The 21125-nt window shown below is 36.2% G+C and overlaps 1 protein-coding gene across 2 annotated transcripts in view; it reads left to right on the top strand.

Moving 5' to 3' along the window:
- Positions 1-21125, top strand: part of CERK (ceramide kinase) — a 43045-nt gene that overhangs the window by 4630 nt on the left and 17290 nt on the right. For both annotated transcript variants that reach the window (XM_059816284.1, XM_059816283.1), the window contains exons 2-6: positions 4615-4728; positions 5900-6022; positions 7939-8064; positions 8604-8667; positions 12477-12622. In XM_059816284.1, the coding sequence (XP_059672267.1) occupies positions 4615-4728; positions 5900-6022; positions 7939-8064; positions 8604-8667; positions 12477-12622 (573 nt within the window). The remainder of the gene's footprint in view (positions 1-4614; positions 4729-5899; positions 6023-7938; positions 8065-8603; positions 8668-12476; positions 12623-21125) is intronic.

The raw sequence follows: 21125 nt of genomic DNA, 5'->3' as shown, positions 1-21125 counted from the left end.
TTTTTTCCCTTAAGGTGAAGAAGCGCATCTTATTTTATGCTTTACCATTGAAATAGTCATAGTTAAGTTGAAAAGATTTAATTTGGAAATTAAAAAAAAAATCAATGTGAAAACATTCAATGGTATGATTTAAATATGCAAATTGATTCTATACATGGCTGTATATTGTGAGATCATGGCCTTCAGGCGTTTCTGTGACTGTTCCACAGTTTTGAATGAAATAATATAGTCATGGTGTTTCCCGCCCCTGCCCCGATGTGAATTCTGTGTAATTCTGCTCTATATCCCTATCCACTATATTCTTTTATTCTGGACTTTATTAGATACAGCTTTTGTAGTGCATGATCAATGTAATGTACCTTCTGATGGAAAACGTTCTTGGTTTTGTGCTTTTAGGTGAAGGCAAAGCTTAAACTTAGGACAAGATAACTTGCTGTTCATGTGATCTGTAACAGTAAATTACTTTTTAAAATGACTAAAAAAATACTTTTTCTTTAAATCTGCACCCCAGCTTTTTAGTCGTTAATATTTTTAAGTCACAAGAGTATACTAATAATTTAAATTAATTCTGAATGCATCTGAATGCATCTGAATTTAAGAATAAACCAAATGCTGTGATCAACAATGTTTTTATGCTTTTGCACATGTCTGTGTTGCTTTGAGCTAACACGTTTCTAAGGGAGTAATTTGGTCTGTAGGATACATACCTGGCAGTGATGAACAACCAAATTTTGACTGGGGATCTAAGTCAGTTTGCTTATAAACTCAGGAATTGTTTTGGGGGAGTGGCAGACAGCGATGACGCACCAGAAAGCCTTTCTTAACACATTGAATCACACTTCACAAGTGCTGGCTACATTTTTCACGAAGAAAGCCCACTGTTAGTGTGCTTGCTTTGGGTTTTCTTTTTTTTTTCTCTCACTTGCTTAATGTGAGGAGAAGTGGTATGCATCTAACACAGTATTTTGCTGATTTGTCAGTTTGCACTTCAAGAAGAGTGTGTGTTAAGACTGTAAGAGCACTGGCACAGTCAATGTGCTAGGAAGACTGTCACCTGTCCGTTGTGTGTTTTGTTTGTTAATTTTTTTTGCCATGCCCCTTCATTCAGCTGCTCTGAATGGGCAACTCATTGTCCTTAGTGTGTCATGTATGCTAGGCGTTGAACAAGGTGAAAACATAAATGTGTGAAGATCTTTGAGATTAAGCTTAAGAGAATTGATATGTACTTCAGTATTTCTGAACTCAAAATTCAGTCTCTTGAATCTAGATGTGCGTGTTGAAAAAGTCACGGTATGTTGCCTGGAGTTTTGTCTAGGAACTGTTGTGTACTACCTGGTTGAGTATATTGTACAGAGCCAAGTGAAATTCTTTGTTTGGTATGGTCTGAGCCCATAGTTCAACTTTTTTCATTAATGTTCATCTAGTAGTGCTGGTGTAAGTACCAATTTTCTTTTGTTAATGTGGCGATAAGATTTTCCATGTTTTGGGAGAAACTCATAAAGGTGAAGGCCTTTATGAGTGAACACCTTTATGCTAAACGAGTGAAAGAAATGGCTCATGCTACTTTATAATAGGGTAAATGCTACAAAAGTAGGTGTGGGAAAGGACTATAATTAGTGCATGTGTGAACCTTGTTGACCTCTCAAAAGAGGGCAGGATAGACCTTCTACTTACTTTTATGGGGTGGGTTTTGGTGATTAAATGGCAGATAAAGGCATTGTGTTTATAGGAGCAGGAGTGTGCTGCTTGTATAGAAGATCTCTATTTGATTTCTTTGCAATGGAAACTTCTCCCTTCTGGGGAAAAGGGGGGGGAGGATGGTACTAAGTAGTTGACTTGCCTTCTGATTAAACAATATACTGTATAACACTAAGTCAAATAGTAATAGTCATATTTGGACTGATTAGAAATTCTTGAGCTCTATTCAAACACAAATGCCACTGCATTCAGATTTGTTTCTATAAGCTGTAGGGAATGTTCTGAGTAATGTGTTTGTATTTGAGACAGCTTTGCATCTTTCTGGCCCTCTGCATTTATTGTATTAGCTAGTGTGTGGTTTCGACTGCCTTTAAGATTGGAGTATACTGTCAGGGCAGTGGAGTTGCATGATGTTGGTACAGTGCCAGGTAGTACTGAGGGCCACAATCAGCATAGCTGGTATTCATAGAATAGAAACTTCTCAGACTTTTACCAAACCCAAAGATTCATAGAGGGAAAGTGGGATCACTGTGTTCTTTGCTTTTATTTTGTTCCTTTTTTGGGTTTTTGTTTGTTTGGTTTTTTCCAGGAATCTGTTTTTTCAGATGTGTAACTCTTGTGGCTTAAGGAAAAAAAAAAAATGCATGTATATAACTAAAACAGTTACTCTTTGCTTTTTTGGTGCATCTCTTAAGAAAAGCAGAGCTTCCAGTCATGTGACTGTCAGACATCTGAAGAATTAGGAGAGCTTAGTAGAAGTGGTTTCAAGGTCTAGGGTTGTTAATATAAGCTGTGTAATACCTGCTAAAATATATACTCCAAAGAAATGCTTTCAGTGATACAGATTTGGAAGTGCTTTTTAATCTGTTTGCTATCTGTACAGTTGGACAGCTTTCTCTATTATATAGAAAATGTCTAATAAAACATTGACTTATGTTGCTGATCCTAGCGTACATGCTAATAAGTATCCAGTATGTAGAACTGTTTCCCAAAACGTTCAGTAGAGTATTGTCATTTAAACTTTGATCTAAATGTACTATGTCAGTTTTGTAGCATATCTGTGAGCAACAACAAAATGAGTTACCACAAAGTGCAATCTTTATAAATGCAACGAGCTTTCTTTTATATTCTGACATATGGATAGGTGGCATAGCCAGTAGAAAAATGAGAACTAAAAGCAGTTCTGGGAAAGAAAGGTTAAAGAACATGCTCTCTTCCCTTAATTTATTGTTCCATCTCTGTTCTGTATTTTTTTTCCTTGGATAAATGGATAGGTGGATAATCATATTGAGATCCCATAGCAGATCTTTGAATGTTAGGGAGACCAACTAACTGTTATTATCCAATATTGAACACTTGATATAGTCTTACATGTGTGTATGTATGATATCTATATCTGTACACAAGTAAAGTGTTTTTAGTGAGTTCATCTCTGCTGTTGGATCTTTATAAAGACATTCTGTGACTGCTGCATTTCCCCATCATGTCTTAAACATAGTAAATGCAATTGTTATAAGCCGAAATCTGTTTTGTAAGTAGTTATAACATTCAAATACAGCCAGATTCCTAAAAGACCTCAGTGTAAAGTTTGGAGGCTACATTTCTTTGGAATCAAGCTAAAAACCTCTGGGAAGATAAAAATCCCTAAAGGAATGTAAATCAAGTCAGATACTAAAACACCTGTAAAGGAAAAAAAACCCTTGTGTGTAGTCCACAATATGTAAATAGACATGACAATAGGTAATAACTCTGACTAAAATAAATAGGACAGGGAAAAAAAAAAGAAATTGAACTAGTGGCAAATGAATTGTAGTCACTACTGTGAAAAGCTCGGGAAAATTTTTTGCTTATTTTACATTCCTCGCCACCAGCATGGTACTTCTGCAAAATAGCGAGGAAGATGAAATGTAGGATAAAACCCTGTAACAACAGTATTGGTGTTTGTATTTTATGTGTTTAATATCTCTTTATATCTCTATATACCTATCTATATAGGAGAGAAACAAGTGTGTTATACTTGTTACTATATAGGAGATTATATTATTTTAATAATATGTATTATTATGTAATTAAATGTGGTGTGTGTATATATACACAGAGCGCGCGCTTGTACATAAATACAAAGCATGCATTTTCAGTTCCACTTTTCTTTTGAGAAACGGTAAAAGCAGAGAAATTTTGAAATCAGTACTGAAAATAAGACAAAATCCTCAATTTGGCGGGAGTTAAGAAGACTGAGAAGGTGTTGGGGGACTATAAGAGAAAAAAGAGTGAGGGTGGAGTAAACTGTTTCATAGTGTAAGAAGAGGAGGCCTTGAACTCTGAAAAACAATAGTTTTGAAGTTGATACAAGGGAAATATATTTAACAGTACGTAAATATAACATCTAGAATTTGCTTCTTAGGAGATCCTGACGTTTAAAAGCTTAGTGGGATTTTTAAAGTCGTAAGAATCATATGAATGCCCTTCTTTTATAAGCCAGCTACTTACTTGAGAATAACAAATAGCCTCTGTAGTCTGTCTGCACAAGAGTTAGTTGCACATTCTTTGAAATAGCTTGTGCTGTTTGCTGTCAAATATCTGGACTAGGCATCATTGAAGGGGCAATTTTATTATTCTGAAATGAACATTGCTGGATTTCGGCTTCTTTCAAAAATGTTTTCATACTCAGAATACCTAATTTTCTGGGAAATTATAGGCATTTAAAAGATTATTTGGGGTAGTTCATAGGTGGTTCTGGATTATGTGCTTTGACTAAACGCAAAAGGAAATCGAAAATATTCAGCAAATTTCTACCTATGCTCTTGGTTGTGCTTATTGAGCAGTTGCTCTAATTGTATGTCTATATCGTGTACAGAAATAATAATTCTGATGCTGTTTTAAGATGGTAATGTGTAAGATCTTGTGTTCATACAGAGAGCTGTTTCATACCAACCGCCGAGATCATTGCTGTAGAAGAAACTGAACTTAACAAGAAACGGCGTAATATTGGCAAATGGCAAAAAATGGCAGAGCCACATGCTTTCACAGGTAAAGCAAATACAGTCTCAGGATGCTTGTGCTAATTGCTTTGTTGAGGGTACTTTAGGGCAGACTCAAAAGGAATCCTCAGAATTTTTTTAACAGAAACGATGCATTTAAAAAAAACAAAACACCCCCGCCCAAAAAAACCCCCCAAAACGCCTTCCCAATCTAAAAAACCCACAAAAACAACCCAAAAAACCCCCACCAAAATTCTGCCTGTTTACATTTAAAAATCCTTATTTTGGAAAATAAAACACTTCCTTTAAGAACACATGCTGTGTTTAGGTATTTAATGAAGTACTAATGTCTTGTGTTTCTGCTGCTGAATTACTCTGCAGCAGGACACTTGCTTTCTACTAGTTGACTAGAAAATCGAGAGAGGCCGGAAAAATGGGTCCTAAATGTTTGGGGTTTTTAAAATTATCCCTAACCATCAGAATGTATGCATGTAGAGGTTCTTTGTATTATTGACTGCATTAAAACAAAGTGCTAGAAATAAATTTCTGTTTGTTTTGGGGAAAGAGTGGGGACTTCTGTGTTGCAAAGCTGGGGCAAACATGATTGCTTCCACGCCAAAATTTTATGTTGTGGAGTACTTTCCTCACATTTAGTCTTTCAGTAACAATGATTAGTGATACTGTAGATGGAAAGGTAAGGGTGCTTCTTGTCTCACCAGCATAGCTCTTAATGCACAAGAAAACTAAATATTTTTTCTCAAATTTCAGCTTTATGAAATTAAATTCACCCTGTTGGTTACATGGGAGCTGATGTGAGGGTTTGGCTTATCTTGTTAAGCTTATGGCATTTTATATTATGTAGACATTGCAGATTTTAATACGGATAAAATTATATATTAGCTTAGTGAACTTTTGTGTAAGTATGTCTAGTCAGTTTATGGAAAATACATTGTATTTGGTTTAAAAAGAAGTTTATGTTTGGATATCTGCTATAAGGTAATGACCTACAGCAAGTGTTTTCATTTATGTTTTCATTTTGACTTTTTGCAAATGTCCTGTTCACACTCTGAATGCTTTTGTCATTTGCAGAAATATATAGTGGGGGTTAATTACCACTTTTTTCCAAAGGTAGATATTTTGGAGAGAGCTCTCTGAAATGCATTTATTTCACAGAACTGTCTCATTGTGCCTCTTCTTCTTTTTTTATTTTATTTAAATAGTGTATTATGTGGAGAAAGCCCGAAATCACCGCTGGCGGTGTAGTGATGTGACGTTTTGGTGTGTTGATGAGCACTTGTGTAATCAGTGGATACAGGCACTGAAAGAATTACTTGAAATGCAGAGTAAGTTTGACTAAACTACTAACATTTGCAGCATTATTTTACAGGCTTGTACGTCAATTAATATTATTTTGATGTATCTGCTTTTCTGAACTCTTAAGAGCAGCTTATGCTAGAAAGTTGAGGGAGCTGAGAGTTGAAGTGTCTCATTCTTCTTATCACTACTTTTGTATCTTGCATATTTGTTAAGCTGTACTGAGTGCTTTAATCAGTCAGGACTATAGGTGTCTTATAATTCTGCTTAGATGTAAATTATTTTCACAAAACAGGGACACATTAGAAGCTTAGCAGAGGCTTTAAATGACTGCAGCTTTGGAGAAAGTAAAGGGCAGATGTAAGCTCAGAGATTTGAGGTACTCTAGAGATCTGAGGACAAGGATTGTCGCAATTGTAAGATTTATGGGTGGCTTTTTGTGTCTGTTGCACTCTTCCAGTCTCTCTCTCATCAACACCGTGCCTTATGTAGTAAGGGTTCCCATTAATAATTTCTGGGACTCTTGGACATCTACTTCTTGGAAGGCTAAAAGCAGTTTTGCAAGAGTTATTCCTGAAAGAGATACCTTGATACGTGTCAGGAAGTGCTAGGAGCAGAGCAACTCCATGACAGAAGAGAGGTCAAGGATGACCACAGCACAGGCAGTGCCCTCACTGACCAGGGTGCAGTCTCACCCTGTGGGCAGAGCAGGGATGGGAATAGCAGCAGGTCCCATTTACAGCCCAGATGAGATAAAGTAATCAGGTCTATCCAGGGAGACCAGACAGGAGCAGCAGGAGCTGGAGCTGGAAGCAGGACTGGGAATAAGCTACCTACAGCATAGGTCTGAGGTCCATCTGAGACACAGAGCCAGAGAAGGGGCTGGACACAAGTACACCTGTGATGTGACTCAAGTAAGTATTTAAGGCTCAAAGAATAAAAATGGATATTTAACAAAAAATGTTCTTCTGAACAGGCAATGGAAGCGTGCGTCTTACTAATGTTTTTGTTTTGTATGAGTTACACAAGGTGTCTATCTTTCAATAAAATACTTTTTAAAATGGTGGTTGTGCACCCCTTCCGTACATCTGTGAGAGATGTGGCCTGGCCACTCATTTCCATTTGAGTGCAGGTGTTCATTCTGTTGGTCACAAACTATTAGGGTGTGTGGCAGCTTTAAACCATTCAAACAGTCTAGCTTGGGTGGATTTATTATGCAAGTGTGCTGATCTAATAACTGTTTATTCTTTCCTTCTAAAATAATAATAATTTAGAATGCCATATGAGGAAGTGCAATGTTATAACAGGTCTTTGTGTTCTATGCAAAAAACAAAGGCTCTCTAGATGCAGCAAGCGTTACCGTTTTGTGTATCTGTTAGTACAGGGGTGTAATAATAATTTTCAATGTAAATCCATAACTATTTTAACAAACTTGTAGTTTTGTGAGGTATTCTTATTGTGTCTTTATCACAGAAAGGAAATGCATTTTACCTATGTTACCAAAGCAAGAACGTTGTTTAAATAAATAAATATAAAAGTATTTCTATGTATGCTTCACTCACAAGTGCCTTTCCTATTGCTGCCCTTGGTTTGTCTTTTGTCTTGTACGCCTGTGATACTAATGTCATTTAGTGGGAAGGTACTGCAAGAATAATATGCATAAGAATGTGAGATGTGGAGTGAGATGAAATGATTCTGAATTTCACCTGCTGTTTTATTGCCAATTTGTTCAATACTGTCAGTGTCCTCAGTATAATAAAGAGGATAGATGAAGAAGGTTTTTGTAGCTCTCTTGATGAAGAGTTAGAGTTACAAGAATTAATAGTTATAAAAGGCTTGTATGTTGTGTTCGCTTTGACGTTTACAGGTTTGTGTTCTTAGAGCTTGTTGAATTTTTGTTTTGTGTACAAAAGCAGTATACTATAATATTTTTTCCTTACTGCAGAGTCTAGACCAAAGCAGTTGCTTGTGTATATTAATCCATATGGAGGAAAACGACAAGGGAAGAGGATTTATGAACAGAAAGTTGCGCCACTCTTCAGTCTGGCTTCTATCTCCACTGATGTTGTTAGTGAGTAATGAATATTTCTGTTTCTTAATAAACACTATGTGACCTCGTCAAAACATCTCTGAGTAGCTTAAGTTCATTCTATTACTTACTTTTCCTTACCGAGGAAATGAAACTAAGTGGTAGAGAGGGAATATTTTCTAATTAAAGCATAGGTAGCCAGGTAAATGGCAACCTTACATCAATTTTCTGCTTACTAAACTAAAACTTCTGGTACTTCTGAGCTATTTGAGCTATTAATTTATAAGATACTGCCCTTTCTTCTCTTGTTCGGTTTTACTGTTAAAACCAATTGTTCATTTGCACAATTTTTTAGTGAAATATTTTTCCATATATACTGCAGTGCATGTCTCTTTCCATTCTTTCCTTGGCATAAAATCTTTTGAAACACATTTTATAGGCAGGCTGTTTTATGGTCACATTGGTAATAGAATCACGGTTATTAATGAATTAATAATAACATTTTTATAATTGTATATTATATACCATTTTATAATAACATTTTTATAGTAGTAATTTTTAATATGTTTATGTCTTCATAGTAACTGAACATGCTAACCATGCTAAGGACAATTTATTTGAAGTTAATATTAATAAATATGATGGGTAAGTAACTTGCCTTTTTTTTCTTTTCTAGCTGATATATTCTGTAATCTGTCTGTTCCTGTCTCTAATTTAAAATAGTAGCCTTCATTGCTGATAGGTTTATTGCAACAGCAGAAAGTTCTGGGGCATATTCCTTTCCATAGGAGATCCACATTTAGGAGTATCAAAGGAAAACTAAACTGTTTCAGTAAACCTGTTCAACACACAATATATTCAAGTGTAGCGTAACGATGTTCGCATGAGATTTGTGTTCAGAAGATGAATGTAAGATTAATTCTGCTCATCCAGAAGTTGAGCATTCTGTGATAGCTCTAAAGCTACCCTGTAATGTTTTGTGGTATAGGTGATCTTGACATATACATGAGTCCAGAACACTGCATCAGTAGCATTCAGCCTATGTATAAAAAACATGAAGTGTTTAGAAACATTTCAGATAGTTCCTCTTGCTATGTAGGACTGTTCAAATAATGGCTACATCATTTGGCTTTATTTGTGTTTGTTCTGTTGTGGAATTACTGTTTTAAAAGAAGATCTAACTGAATGGTGACATTGCATTCCATTATTAAATCTGCTGTAGAAGCAGAATATTTTAATAAGTTAGTCATTCCGGTTTCCACTTCATGACGTGAAACAAGTTACACGACTGGAAAATCATGAAAACATATGCAGATAAACTCTTGTAACTGCAGTAGTTTAAAATTGTACCTTGTTGTGCTTGTTGACAGGTACATTTAAACTGGTAAGCTGCAAAAATAAAATGCTTTCTATCTTTTCAGAGTACTTTTGCTAGGGGAGCAGATCTATATGCATTGTATAAATCAAGTGAGGGCATGATGTTGACAAATTGTGGTAGTAAGAAACTACATTCACAGGTTGAGTTCCTAGACTTCACCCGCTTTAAAATGAGTAGACTTTGAATAAGCGTTTTTGACTATGCTGTGATTTTTCTTAATTTTGCAGAAGTGCAAGGAAGGGAAACTGAGATCCTAGAAAAACCTTGTTAAGATTTTCCTTTTCATTTGACTTAAGTGATTTGAAATGGATAATACTGTTGGTTGGTGAAATTCCAATACAGAGCAGAAGAGGGAAGCAAGTGAGCCCGTGTCCAATCCTAGCAAATTGTTTTTTACAACAAGTGGCAGTGACCAATTATAGTGGTACCTGAAGTGGTTTTGGCAGATGCAAACAGTATCTTATTGTAGAATTTTTTTTTTTTTTTTGCTTTGGTGAGGTTTTTTTGGTCTTCTCTTTCTAACATGACTTAGCTAAACAATTGTTCAGAGAACTGCATCTTTTCAGAATCTCGTGATTCTTCTATTCCCAGATTGGGCCTTAATGGCAGTTAGCTTGGGAACTGCAACCTGTCTTTCCAAGACTGATTTTTGTCCATCATGTACAAGTCTGTTTCTGTGGTGAACAGTCATGTTAGGAAGGAGTTCTTGTATGAATACTACTTTTTAAATAACAGATCATGTGGTTATATGGAAGATTTTAAAAATGGTTGAACTGCATAAATGCATGTGTTTCTTAAAGATTGATTGACTCTTCTCACACACAGGAAAATTTTCTCTGGATTCCTACATCTAATTGTTGTTCACCTGTCCTCTTAGATTGGTTCTGATGAGTGGCTTTCCTTCATTCAGTGAAGAATTTATTTAATCTCCAGATTCCCTATTTGGCAAAGCCATGCCTGTAATTTTGGAAGTAGATACAGCATTCTTAATGATAACCGCTTCACTGCTTTCCAGGTGTATTTATTTGACACAGCTTATTTAAACCTCTTGTGCATGTTGCCTGTTTGTTCTTCCTATTTCCCCTATAAGAATTTCTTATGGTGAGTGTGCTAATCTAATAGCTCAGTGATAGAACAGCTTCTCTTTAAAGACAGTTACTTAAAATACTCATTCAGTTACAATATAGCAGGTTTTTGTACATCATTGTGCAGAACAACTAGAGTATGCTGTAATATTGTGCAGGTAATGACCATGTTTAGAATAAGTTTGACATGTATGAATCACTATCCTTCCTTATCCATATTCCTGTTGCACAAGCCTTTGTAAACTGTTTCAGACTGGGTTTTTTTCCTACTTCTTGAATTAGTTCACAGAATGGTTGAGGTTAGAAGGGACCATAGTTCTTTTAAAACTCATTTGTCTTGTGGACTTGCTTCTCCTGAAGTCCTTTAGCATATGTAGTTTACTGTTACCATCTGTCTAAAAAGTGAAATGCTAGTTCATTAGAAAAATAAACCCAAAATCTAAGAATCGCTCTAAGAAGATCTCTCTTACAGTAGTTCTTCACTAGGGGCCTTCACACATGTGACTCACACATGTGACTTGCACATTGGTCATCTGATGTTTGCAATGAATTTAGTCATGCTGATATTGTGTGTGTTAACTTCTTTATCTGTCAATATTTACCCTTGATAGGTATAGACATTCATATCATTGTCATATCTGAACCATAGTATTTGTTATAAATAGAACACTATTGAGACAACATTGACCTTGAACTGACATGGAAATTTTTGTCCACTTAACCCTTTCTTAGAGTCTGCAGAGAAAGATAAGACAGGCTAAACTTGAGGAATAATGTCGTTAAGCTATGAGAAGAGAAATTAATTATAAAAATGAAAAACGAACATCCTTTTCTCCCTTCTCTCCCAGTCTTTTAGGTCTTGACTTGGAGTCGGACAGTGTGTATTTTTAAGACTGTCCTCTCCATTCATGAAAACAATGACAGGTTTTTTCAAGCTTTCATTCTGCTGAAAATACATTAATAAGTAAATTTAAATCATCAATATTTAAAAATTAAATAAACTAACTTGTCCTTTTAAATAAATGCTCATTCTGCAATATCTGTTGCTGACTATGTGGAAGAGTAAGTACTAGTTTATACACTGAAAATGATTGCTATAGATAACAGTAAACATTCCTAAACATGTATGCTGGGGACTACATGCATAACTTTAGATTTGTCATGTGTTCCTTTTAAAGTGTATTTGAATTAGTTTTTCAGTTAAATAATGTTTATGCTTTTAGAGTTCAGGGTGTGCATTTGATTATCGTGCATGAAATGTATACTGCTGTAAAACAGTGTTTTATTTCCTAGTATTTGCTTGGCTGTGGACTCTCTGCTGAGCTTTAACATATTGAGGATCTGTGTAGCTGCTGCACCAGCTCTGACCTGAATTAAGTTTGCAAAACAAAGTTTTGTATGTGGTAACATTCAGAACTCTGTGTTTCATTATGAATGGTTATGTAGATATACATGACTCCTGTCTGTCTGATGGGCTCTCAGCATGTTCAAAAGAGCGTGCAAGCATGCACTTTTCTGTTTTTTGACTTTCATATAATGTATATCCCTATTAATTTAATACTGTAAATTATAGATCTGCCTGAAGCCACAAATATTAACTAACAAATATTTTCCCTTTTTAGTAAAGGTAGCCTATTTCCATTTTGTTTACTTAGAAAGCTGTATGTACAGTCCTGTTCAGTGTTTTCCCTGTATAGTGAATTTCCACTGATATTTGTCTGTCTGCACACAGCAGTAGAGGATAAAGATTTTTTTTTAGGTTGCATTCCAAGGTTACAGACATGTCTAGGTGCATTTGCAGTTGTGTAGCTTGAATTTTTTTTCTGCTTTTTGTTAATTGCCAAGTTGACTGTGGGCTACTATATGCTGTGAAAATGGAGGAGAAGAACAGAACAACTATTTTTGATGTGCCTAGTGCATGCCCTAAGTAGAACACTTACCATGTTGTTTATTGACTGTTAGTGTGCATTCTAATTTGTGTTTCCTGGCAGTGTTGTTTGTGTTGGTGGGGACGGCATGTTCAGTGAAGTGATGCATGGTCTCATTGGAAGAATGCAGAAGGACTCTGGCATAGACCAAAATAATCCCAAAGCACCGTTAGTCCAGTGCAATATAAGGATTGGCATAATTCCGGCTGGTAAGAAAGGGTTAACTTTCAGTTTATTCATTTATTCTTGACAAGTCTTCTTATTCATAACTTCATGAATTTAGGCCTCAGTGTAAGATATGAGCAATGTTATTTCATAAAGACACCTAGCTAAAACTGTTTGTATCCTGGTATAATTATTGATCACATGCATTTTTATTTGGGAAGGGTACTTTGTAAAGGAAATCAAATCTTAATGTGCAACTTCAGAATTAAATTACTTTTTTTTTTGTGGCTTACTGTGTGTTATTACTGTCAACATCTTATTTTGTATTACCTTTGCCCATCTGAACACATTAATGAGTGAAATTTACTGAACAGAGACTTACCTGATAAATATTTTTCCAGTTCCAAATGCTCCACAAATTTAGTTAGAATTGTAATGAGAACTTAACCACTGGTCTGGCAAACTCCAAACAAATGCTAAAATTTCTTCTCTTCTCTTTTTTTTTTTCTCTTCCCCCCCTCCAGTTGTCATCACAGAAAGCATAAGGCAACTGCAGCTGAGGAACAGTCCTCAGGTTCCAGACCAAGTAGCAGTTTCTGCCCGTTTTTAGAGGTGCTATACCTTCACAGTTCTCAATGTCAGCCACTTTTTCAGGCAATCCTGATTACTGTCACTGAGGGGCATTTGAGAGAACTCATTCTTGGAATTCAGGCCTTTGGTGATAAACTTTTTTTATTGACCATAGGCACTCTTTGGATTAATCTTGCTGTTAAATCTAGTGTTCCCGGTGTTACTTCACCCTGCCCAGTTGGTCCCCAAGATTCCTTCAAAAGTGGACTTAGAAGATGACTCTCCCAGGACTGGATTCAGTGTTGCAACTCTTTAATAGCATCTGCAAGTTTGAGGACTCTGTGCAGACATATGGCCAGTTCAGTGTCTTTTCTGTGCTGTTCTCTTTTTCTTGTCAGATGCTTGCGATTTGAATTAAGGAACAGGCATGTGAAATAAACATTATGAGTTTCTGACTAGAACTAAAACACAGACTTTTATGAGAAAATTTAGCACAGGTTATAAAAATACACCAAATGAAATAGTATATTTGTACCCTCAGGCTTTAGGTGACTGATTTTATACTCATTATATCTTTGTGAAGAATGTATCCAAACCTAAATGGTCTGAATTGTTGCTTGGAAGAAGCTTAACCCTTTCTGCTTGCAGTACAATAAGGGTTAGATATCTAAAAGTTGCAGTGTGAATATCCCCTTACGGTTTTTCGTTCTCCTTGTTTTACAGAACCCTTAATGTGCTAGCTAACAGAATTACTATATTTAAGTATATTCTGATATATTTGTTAAAGCTTTGTATTAAAATCTGTTTGTATAATAAACCTAACAATAATAGCATTTGAGGTGCTCTACCCTTTGTTTCCCTTATTTGGGCAAATTTCTTGGACTAAAGGTTTTTGCTTATATGTTTGGTTTCAGAACATTTTGCCTACTGGTAGTGATAGTGACCATAAGAAGATAAAATTTAAAAAAATAGAATCTCAATATTAAGAGCTATTTCTTTGTCCTTAGGAAATTAACTATAAGCATGTTAAAATCAAAAGATTAACCTTGCTTTTTCAACAATTTATTAATGCATTTTTTCCAATTGCAACCAAGAAGTATGATCTTCACTGATATTTTAATATTGCTAACATGTATCAGTCACTTTCTTCTCTTACTTTAGTGTTTTGTTTGTTGTGGTTTGTCCATTGTAGCTGTTTGCTATTTGAATGTATACTGCATGCTCTGTTCCTTGAACTAACATGAGGTACAGCCTTGTAATCAGTGCTATGATTCAAGTATTCTCCCCAAGTCATTATTCAGATCCCTCAAATTATTTATAATGGTGTATAAGGAAGCTGGCCTTGAAGTTCTATTACTTAAATTTTTGGAAGTACAGAGGATAATACATATCTGATCTATTTGTATATTGTACCATATTTAAAATGATCCATTACTGAAAATACGGGAGGTGCTTTTTTACTGAAAAAGGGAGTCAAATCACTGAACAAATCTTAACCCTTTCTTAACACACCTAGCCATCACATGTACCTTAAATTGTGTGTGAAATAGCTGAAGCTATGCATTGCAGGGTGGTCAGGAAGGCAGCAAGAGTTGTGTTGGGTTTTTTTCCAAGCCCTTGGTGAAGCTGTTCTCTGTTCATCTTTGCTTGATGTTATGGAGCTCTGGCCGTGTATTGACCCCAACAGATCCCCTAGTTCACAGACTAGTGCAAGAAGTCTGTTCCAAAATAAGCGAGATCCTTAAAAAGACTATTTTTTTTAAAACTAAACTGACAGTCCTAAAATACAGCAAGTCAAAAGGAATAATGAAAAATAAATCATGCATCTAGAAAAACTTCATCCATGATGCTCTTTTTAGTTCTTTATTAACCAAACTTTTTCTTAAAATCCTAAGAACTCATTAGAACAAACACTACCTGTAGTTTAGAGATTTAAGTTCTAAAGCTCTGTGTGACTTCTGATACATGGAGACAGCTTACTCAGTGAGGAGAGGAGCCTGGGGTTAAGGTGACACTGAATCAGTGGTTTTTGCCTTTTTTCTATCATTTAGTTCCTAATGTCAAGCTGTGTTAACAGAAACATGGCAGGTTGTGGTTTGTGGTTGTAATTAAACAGTGTTTGTATTCAAACCAATGCTCAATTCAGCAGACTTAATCATTGCTCAGAAACTGTCAATTTAATTGTACAAAGGTTTGAAATTACAAATGAAAGATTTAATGCTAAAATACTCTGATCTGTATGACTTTTTGAGTGATTAGCTTTATTTCATAGGTAGAATCCATTGTGCAGGATCTTTTTTTAATATTGGATGCTACTTGTAAATAATGATTCTAACTTTATGGAGCAAGCCCCTACTTGGCCCCCTTTTTTTTTTTAACAGATGTTTCTGTTTCCAGACAGTCTCTTTCCTTAGTGTGTTTTCTGGTTAAAAAAATACCATTTATTCTTATGATTTATGGTACATTTTTATGAAATAACTTGTGTTTTTATTGACATGAATGAAGGCTTCTACTCAAATGGCAGTTTTAACTTCTGAATTTCTCTTAGTTGCAGCTGTTCTTCAAATCTGCCAGTGTAAATTGGCTGCTGTTGTAAACAGATTTGCTGTTAAGAGTACTTAAGAGGTTGTAGCAACCTGACAAAGTTTTGCACTGTGATGTGGTAACTACAAGTCAGCACACCCATGAAAACTTCTGTTTAGTTATTACCTCCTCCTAGTGTCTTCTAGCCTTAAAAGCACATTCAGCCATGGTTTCTCACTGCATTCAGAGTGGTAGTATGCCCTTATAGAACTCAAAAACAGAGAACCATTTCTTTTATGACATGTGGCACTGAGGTTTCATCCACATGTTTTAGTATTAAAATTATACCCTCTGGAGTAAGCCAAAGTAATTCGTCATTCTTACTAAACCCAGCATAGAACAGGAGGACAAAGCTGTCAACTGCTGTTGAAGGACTCTCTAGTAAGAGAACAGGTTATATTAAATACTCTTATGATCTCAGCAGGTGGAAAAAAAACAACCTACTTCTCTCTGTGCTGTGGCGTAATAATGCATTCATTCTTCCAAAAACAGAGTCTGCCAGCCTACCCTGGGGATAAGGGAAAAATCTTCCAAGCGCTAGGGAAGATTGAGTGAAGTGTAGGTATGCAGTGTTAATAGCTATAGTGATTTAGGCTTCTAGGTTATCCAGATCCCTCTCACTTCTATTGTGGTCAAGGGATGAACTCCGTAATGTCTAGGACTGAAGCATGCAGTATGATCATAATCAGCAGTTGATGTGTAGCTGTAAAAGTTAAGAATGCTAGACAGCACAGACTTCTTATGCAAAGTTAGTATTGAAAAAATGGTGGAGGATTCATTCACAAACTTAAAAATCGGATGCAAGTAAAATCATTAAGTATGGACTCTTATACTACTGTCACCTAAGCTGTAAAATTTCTCTTCAAAAATGTGTTAAAGCATAGTGTAAAAAGCTATCTAATTATTTTTTTCAATTACTCCAAGTGATGTGTCCACAGCCTTCTCTGTTACAACATGTGTAATACTTAATGATCTTTGCAGTTTAGTTAGCATCTCATTTCAAGGTTCAGTATGTCCAGTTTGAAATGTGAAGTGCAATGTTTTGTGTTCCTCCTTCAGCATTTTAAATCCGTTATACTTCTGGAGATGACAGTCTTTAGAGCTAAATACTGCATTTAATATGGTGGGACTGCTATGAAGATAACTTAGTCAAGATTACTTTTCCTTCTGATGTTAATTTAGTCTCTTAAATTTGCCATTGTTGTATTAATCCATTTTTGTTGTACTGTGGTACTGAACTTCTGCTGAAGTGATTATCTACCAAAACCCAGACCAAAGTCCTTTTGAACTGTTCCTTTTTAAGACAGTCTGTCATTCTGCAGATGTTAAACTTGATTTCTTGGTTTCTGGATGCAGAAAGGAAGGTGTATAAAACTTTGAGTAGGAACATGACTGTATACCCAGGCCATTCAGCTCTCCCTGTAACAGTAGCTTCTCCCCTTACTTTTGAATGTGTCAGATCCTTGTCATTTGAAAATCACTTCCCAGAAAAGTCACCATCTAGATTTTTCAGAACACTAAATGATGCTTGACCAAGAGTATGCAATTACTCTGTCATTAGCACAACTCACCTGATATTTCATCTATGAGGTGACTGCATCGATTGCGACTTCACAAAAATACTACAAACATATGGGACCCTCATTGAAGTTTTTAATCTACCTGTTTGCTGTACAGAATCCTGTTGCCATACTAGTTTGTCTCTCAGGATTCTGTGTGTGCTGTGGGAGCACTTGCCCCTGTCAAGGATATCTCACATGGAGCAATGCTCATGAGCACTAAAAGTATTTTTATTTCTTTATTAAATTCACTCTTTCCCATAGGATCCACATCTAGCTGACTGTTGCTTCTGTCATCTGCTTAGTTTAGGACTTCCAGTTCTTTGGAATTTTAGTTTTCAATCAATAAAAGCACAAAAATGAATACTTACAGCACACAGCATGTGTGTGTTTTGGTTTAAGAAAACTTAGTTATAAGTTAGTAGTCTAATCATTTTTCAGATGATTAATTCTAGCATTTTGAATTCTTTGGGTTTTTTTTGGTCCACAGACTCAATGGCATGAACTCTTCCATACAACCAGTAAATCATCTCGTTTTCCTTATTGCTGTGGTGTTTCTATGACCAATTTAAAGCTTGTGAGATGGCGACTGAGCACCTGCCTGCACAACTTGCCTACTCACAAATATCCAGCAATATCTGAATGCAAAGGGGAAATCTGGTGATTTAGCTGTAGTGTATTCTATGTAGTGCAGTCCATCATTTTGGTTTCTTTAATCTTGCTTTAGCAAAAATTTTTTATGGGGAGTACATACTCTTTAGTATTTTAAATAGCTACCTTGATCATCTCTCCTTGTGATGAATTAAAAGGAAGGATTTCCTTGATAATTTTTAAATCATTAAATTTATTTTTAAAATTATGATATTTAAATTTGGGGAGGGAAAGATCATAGAAGAACTTGCCTATAAAACTATGTGGCTGTGTGATACCTCCTAATAACAAACAGGCTTTGGGGAAAATGCATAATGAAACAGGGTGCTAGTGTACACAATGTATGGTAAAGACTCAAAGCAATTACACTTATTTTAACAAAGACTAGTTGATGTGCCCTCTACACACTTCATATTTTTGGTGGGCTCTTAATAGCAGAATATCTGGGTTGAGAGCTTTCTTTAGCTGGGAGATATCAGACATTTAGTTTGGGATTCAGCTATCTACTATGGTGATGTGGTGCCACCATCATTGAAATGTACTAGCCCCATGCAAGACAACTATTGTACTAGAGTAGCAGTTGGAAGCCAAGCAGAGTAATCTGCAGCACTTTAACGCTGGTGGTTGGCATCAATTTAGGTAATGGAGTTACTTTGCTTAAGGTGAATTTAAATTTGAAATTGATACTCAAATTTTCATGCTCGCATTTAGGTGTATGCAGGTGAGATGGGCATCTAAACTCATGTTATAGCCAGGGGGCATCTGGTCAATACAGTCAGTAGAGCCTGTAAATCTTGTGTCGCATCTGCCTGTCTTGTGCAATTGTCTTATTTCCTAAGACCCTTCAAATGGGGCCTGTGTGTGAGTACCTTCAATTGAGCTCAAGCTGCTGTCAGCATTCCTGACAAGATCTCCTTGACCAGAATGGAAGCTTTGACATGGTCTGCAGTGTTACATGTACACAGGTAGCTACTTCTAAGTGTCTTAACCTGAGACTTAATCATTCCATTGCAAGCAGATTTTCTTCTCTTCTAGCACACCAATGCAAAAATTAGTTTCCACACTGAAGATCTTTCTTTTTTTAATGAATTAGGGCTGAGTTAACAAGCAGTCCAACTACTTTCTTCGCACTTGCATGTAGTTCTGTGCAACCCATAAAAACGTCTTCTATTTTCCTTCACTCAGTTAGGCTGTTGCCCTTAAAAATCCCCAAAGAAAATCTTGCAAAGTACGTATATAATTTTTCTGTTGGTTTAACCACAACAAACAACATCTACCACCTAACATTAGTCAAGAGCTTCTTGTCCACATTGAGTTCTCTGGCAATCCTAAGCTATTAATCAAGGGATATTAGTCAAGCTATATTTGCATTCTAAACCTGCTTTCCATATTAGACTTACACTGATAAAATGAGCCAGATTTTGGTGAGGTTTGCATGTGCATCTACTCAGAGTGCTGTTTCAGCAATAGTAGATTCCAAATCTATTCAAGACCCACCTAATGGTCTAGAATTCCTATTTGGTTTTGAAGGATTCAAAGATATTCAAATCCTTAGTCATCACGAACGTTTTTGTGACCTCTAAACTAGTACCGTTAGGTCTGTGCTTGGTGAGGTGCTAATGACCAGTTATATTTTCTCGTAATGTACGTAAGGAATGATACTGGTTTTGTTTCTCCATACTACTGGCTCTGAGAGAGAAAAAAAAAACCCTATTTTACTGTTTGTACTTGGTACTCCACCGCATGTCTGAGAAAGAGGGATGATTTGACTGTTGGTAAACACTGTTGGTGTCTTCCCCAGTCTCCCATTTTAGACTCTCAGAATTAATTTCAGACTTAAGATCTAATTTTCACCCTCCCTTGCTAGTTAACAAATAGAAGTGAATATAAGTTCTATAAAATTGCCCAACAGATCAGCTTTTAACTGACTACAGAAGAGTATAGGGAGATAAGCCTCCGGTGTTAAAATGTAGCTTGCAGGAATTCCCCTCTTCTCCTCCCACCTATAGTGTAAGATTACTTGGAAGCTCTGTTTCCATCAAGGCAAATGTGACTAAGGTAATTCTCGCAGCAGAACGCAAACAGATCTTGAAGAAATGAAAAAAGTTGGATGAACAATTAGGCTTGTACGCTCAGCAGTAAAAGTTCAGGTCAGATCTTTTAGTGGATATTTTTAGTGGCCATTTTGTTTGTTTTTCTTTTCAAAAGTAGAGAGAATTTTCTTTGCTGCCTAACTGAAATTCCTGAGGCAAAATGAAACTGAAAAAATTAGCAGTAAAGCATAGCTTCAGTATCTGAATTCTACTTAATGTTTTCTGCTATAAAACTGCAAATATTGCATGGTAACATCACCTGTGTGCCTTGTGTGTTACGCTACTGAGAGAAATTGGAGTCCCGTGTCCTGTGCAATGGCATATACTTGTAATGGTACAATGGCACCGTCTTGAACCTCAACCTTGTAGAGAGAGATTTCTTTAGTCACGCTCTTTCTTTTGTTCTGCAGTTCTGTTACATTCTCTTTAATTGGCTCCTGGAGCTGCTGCTTGTTCGCTATGGCAGGCTTGGCATAGCATTTACTTGATAGAAGTACTCTCATGCCCTTCACTGGTGGGGGAAGTGGTGTCCATTTCCCGAGAAGTGAGTTGGACGGGAAGGGATTTTCTTTGCTCCTATTGATAACTGTATATGCCCTGACTGTTTTCAAAGTGAGAAAGAACCAAAAGTGGATTTTAAATAATGATTGCTTATTCCTCCATTTTTAGTTTTCTATTTCAATTTGATTAGGCCTTAGAAATTAAGTACTCTGTATCTGAGCTGCTCTGCATCTAGTGTATCAGTAGCAAATCTAAGAATATGTATATGGACAAAGTAAGTTTTTGTTTTCAGATATCCAGCCTTGACTTTGAAGGAATGCAATTTCAGGGAAGGGATGGGAAAGAATACAAGATAAATTTGGAGTTACATGCTGCAACAAAAATACTTCCATATGTCCGGCCCTGACTTTCAAGTTCCTGCTGCAGAGTAGGATTCAGAACCTACATTAGGCTCTTAAATTGGTTTTTATAGGGATCAGGGAGAATTGCCTGTCTCTAAACAGCACCTAAAATGCTGAGTGGACGTACTGAGTGAGGAGTGGCCTGAAGGTAGTTAGTAACAAAGACAGAATATAGGTGAAACCTAAAGC

The sequence above is a fragment of the Gavia stellata genome, chromosome 4 (assembly GCF_030936135.1).
Source record: "Gavia stellata isolate bGavSte3 chromosome 4, bGavSte3.hap2, whole genome shotgun sequence".
Classification (NCBI taxonomy): Eukaryota; Metazoa; Chordata; class Aves; order Gaviiformes; family Gaviidae; genus Gavia; species Gavia stellata.
This window is presented reverse-complemented; position numbering and strand designations above follow the sequence as displayed.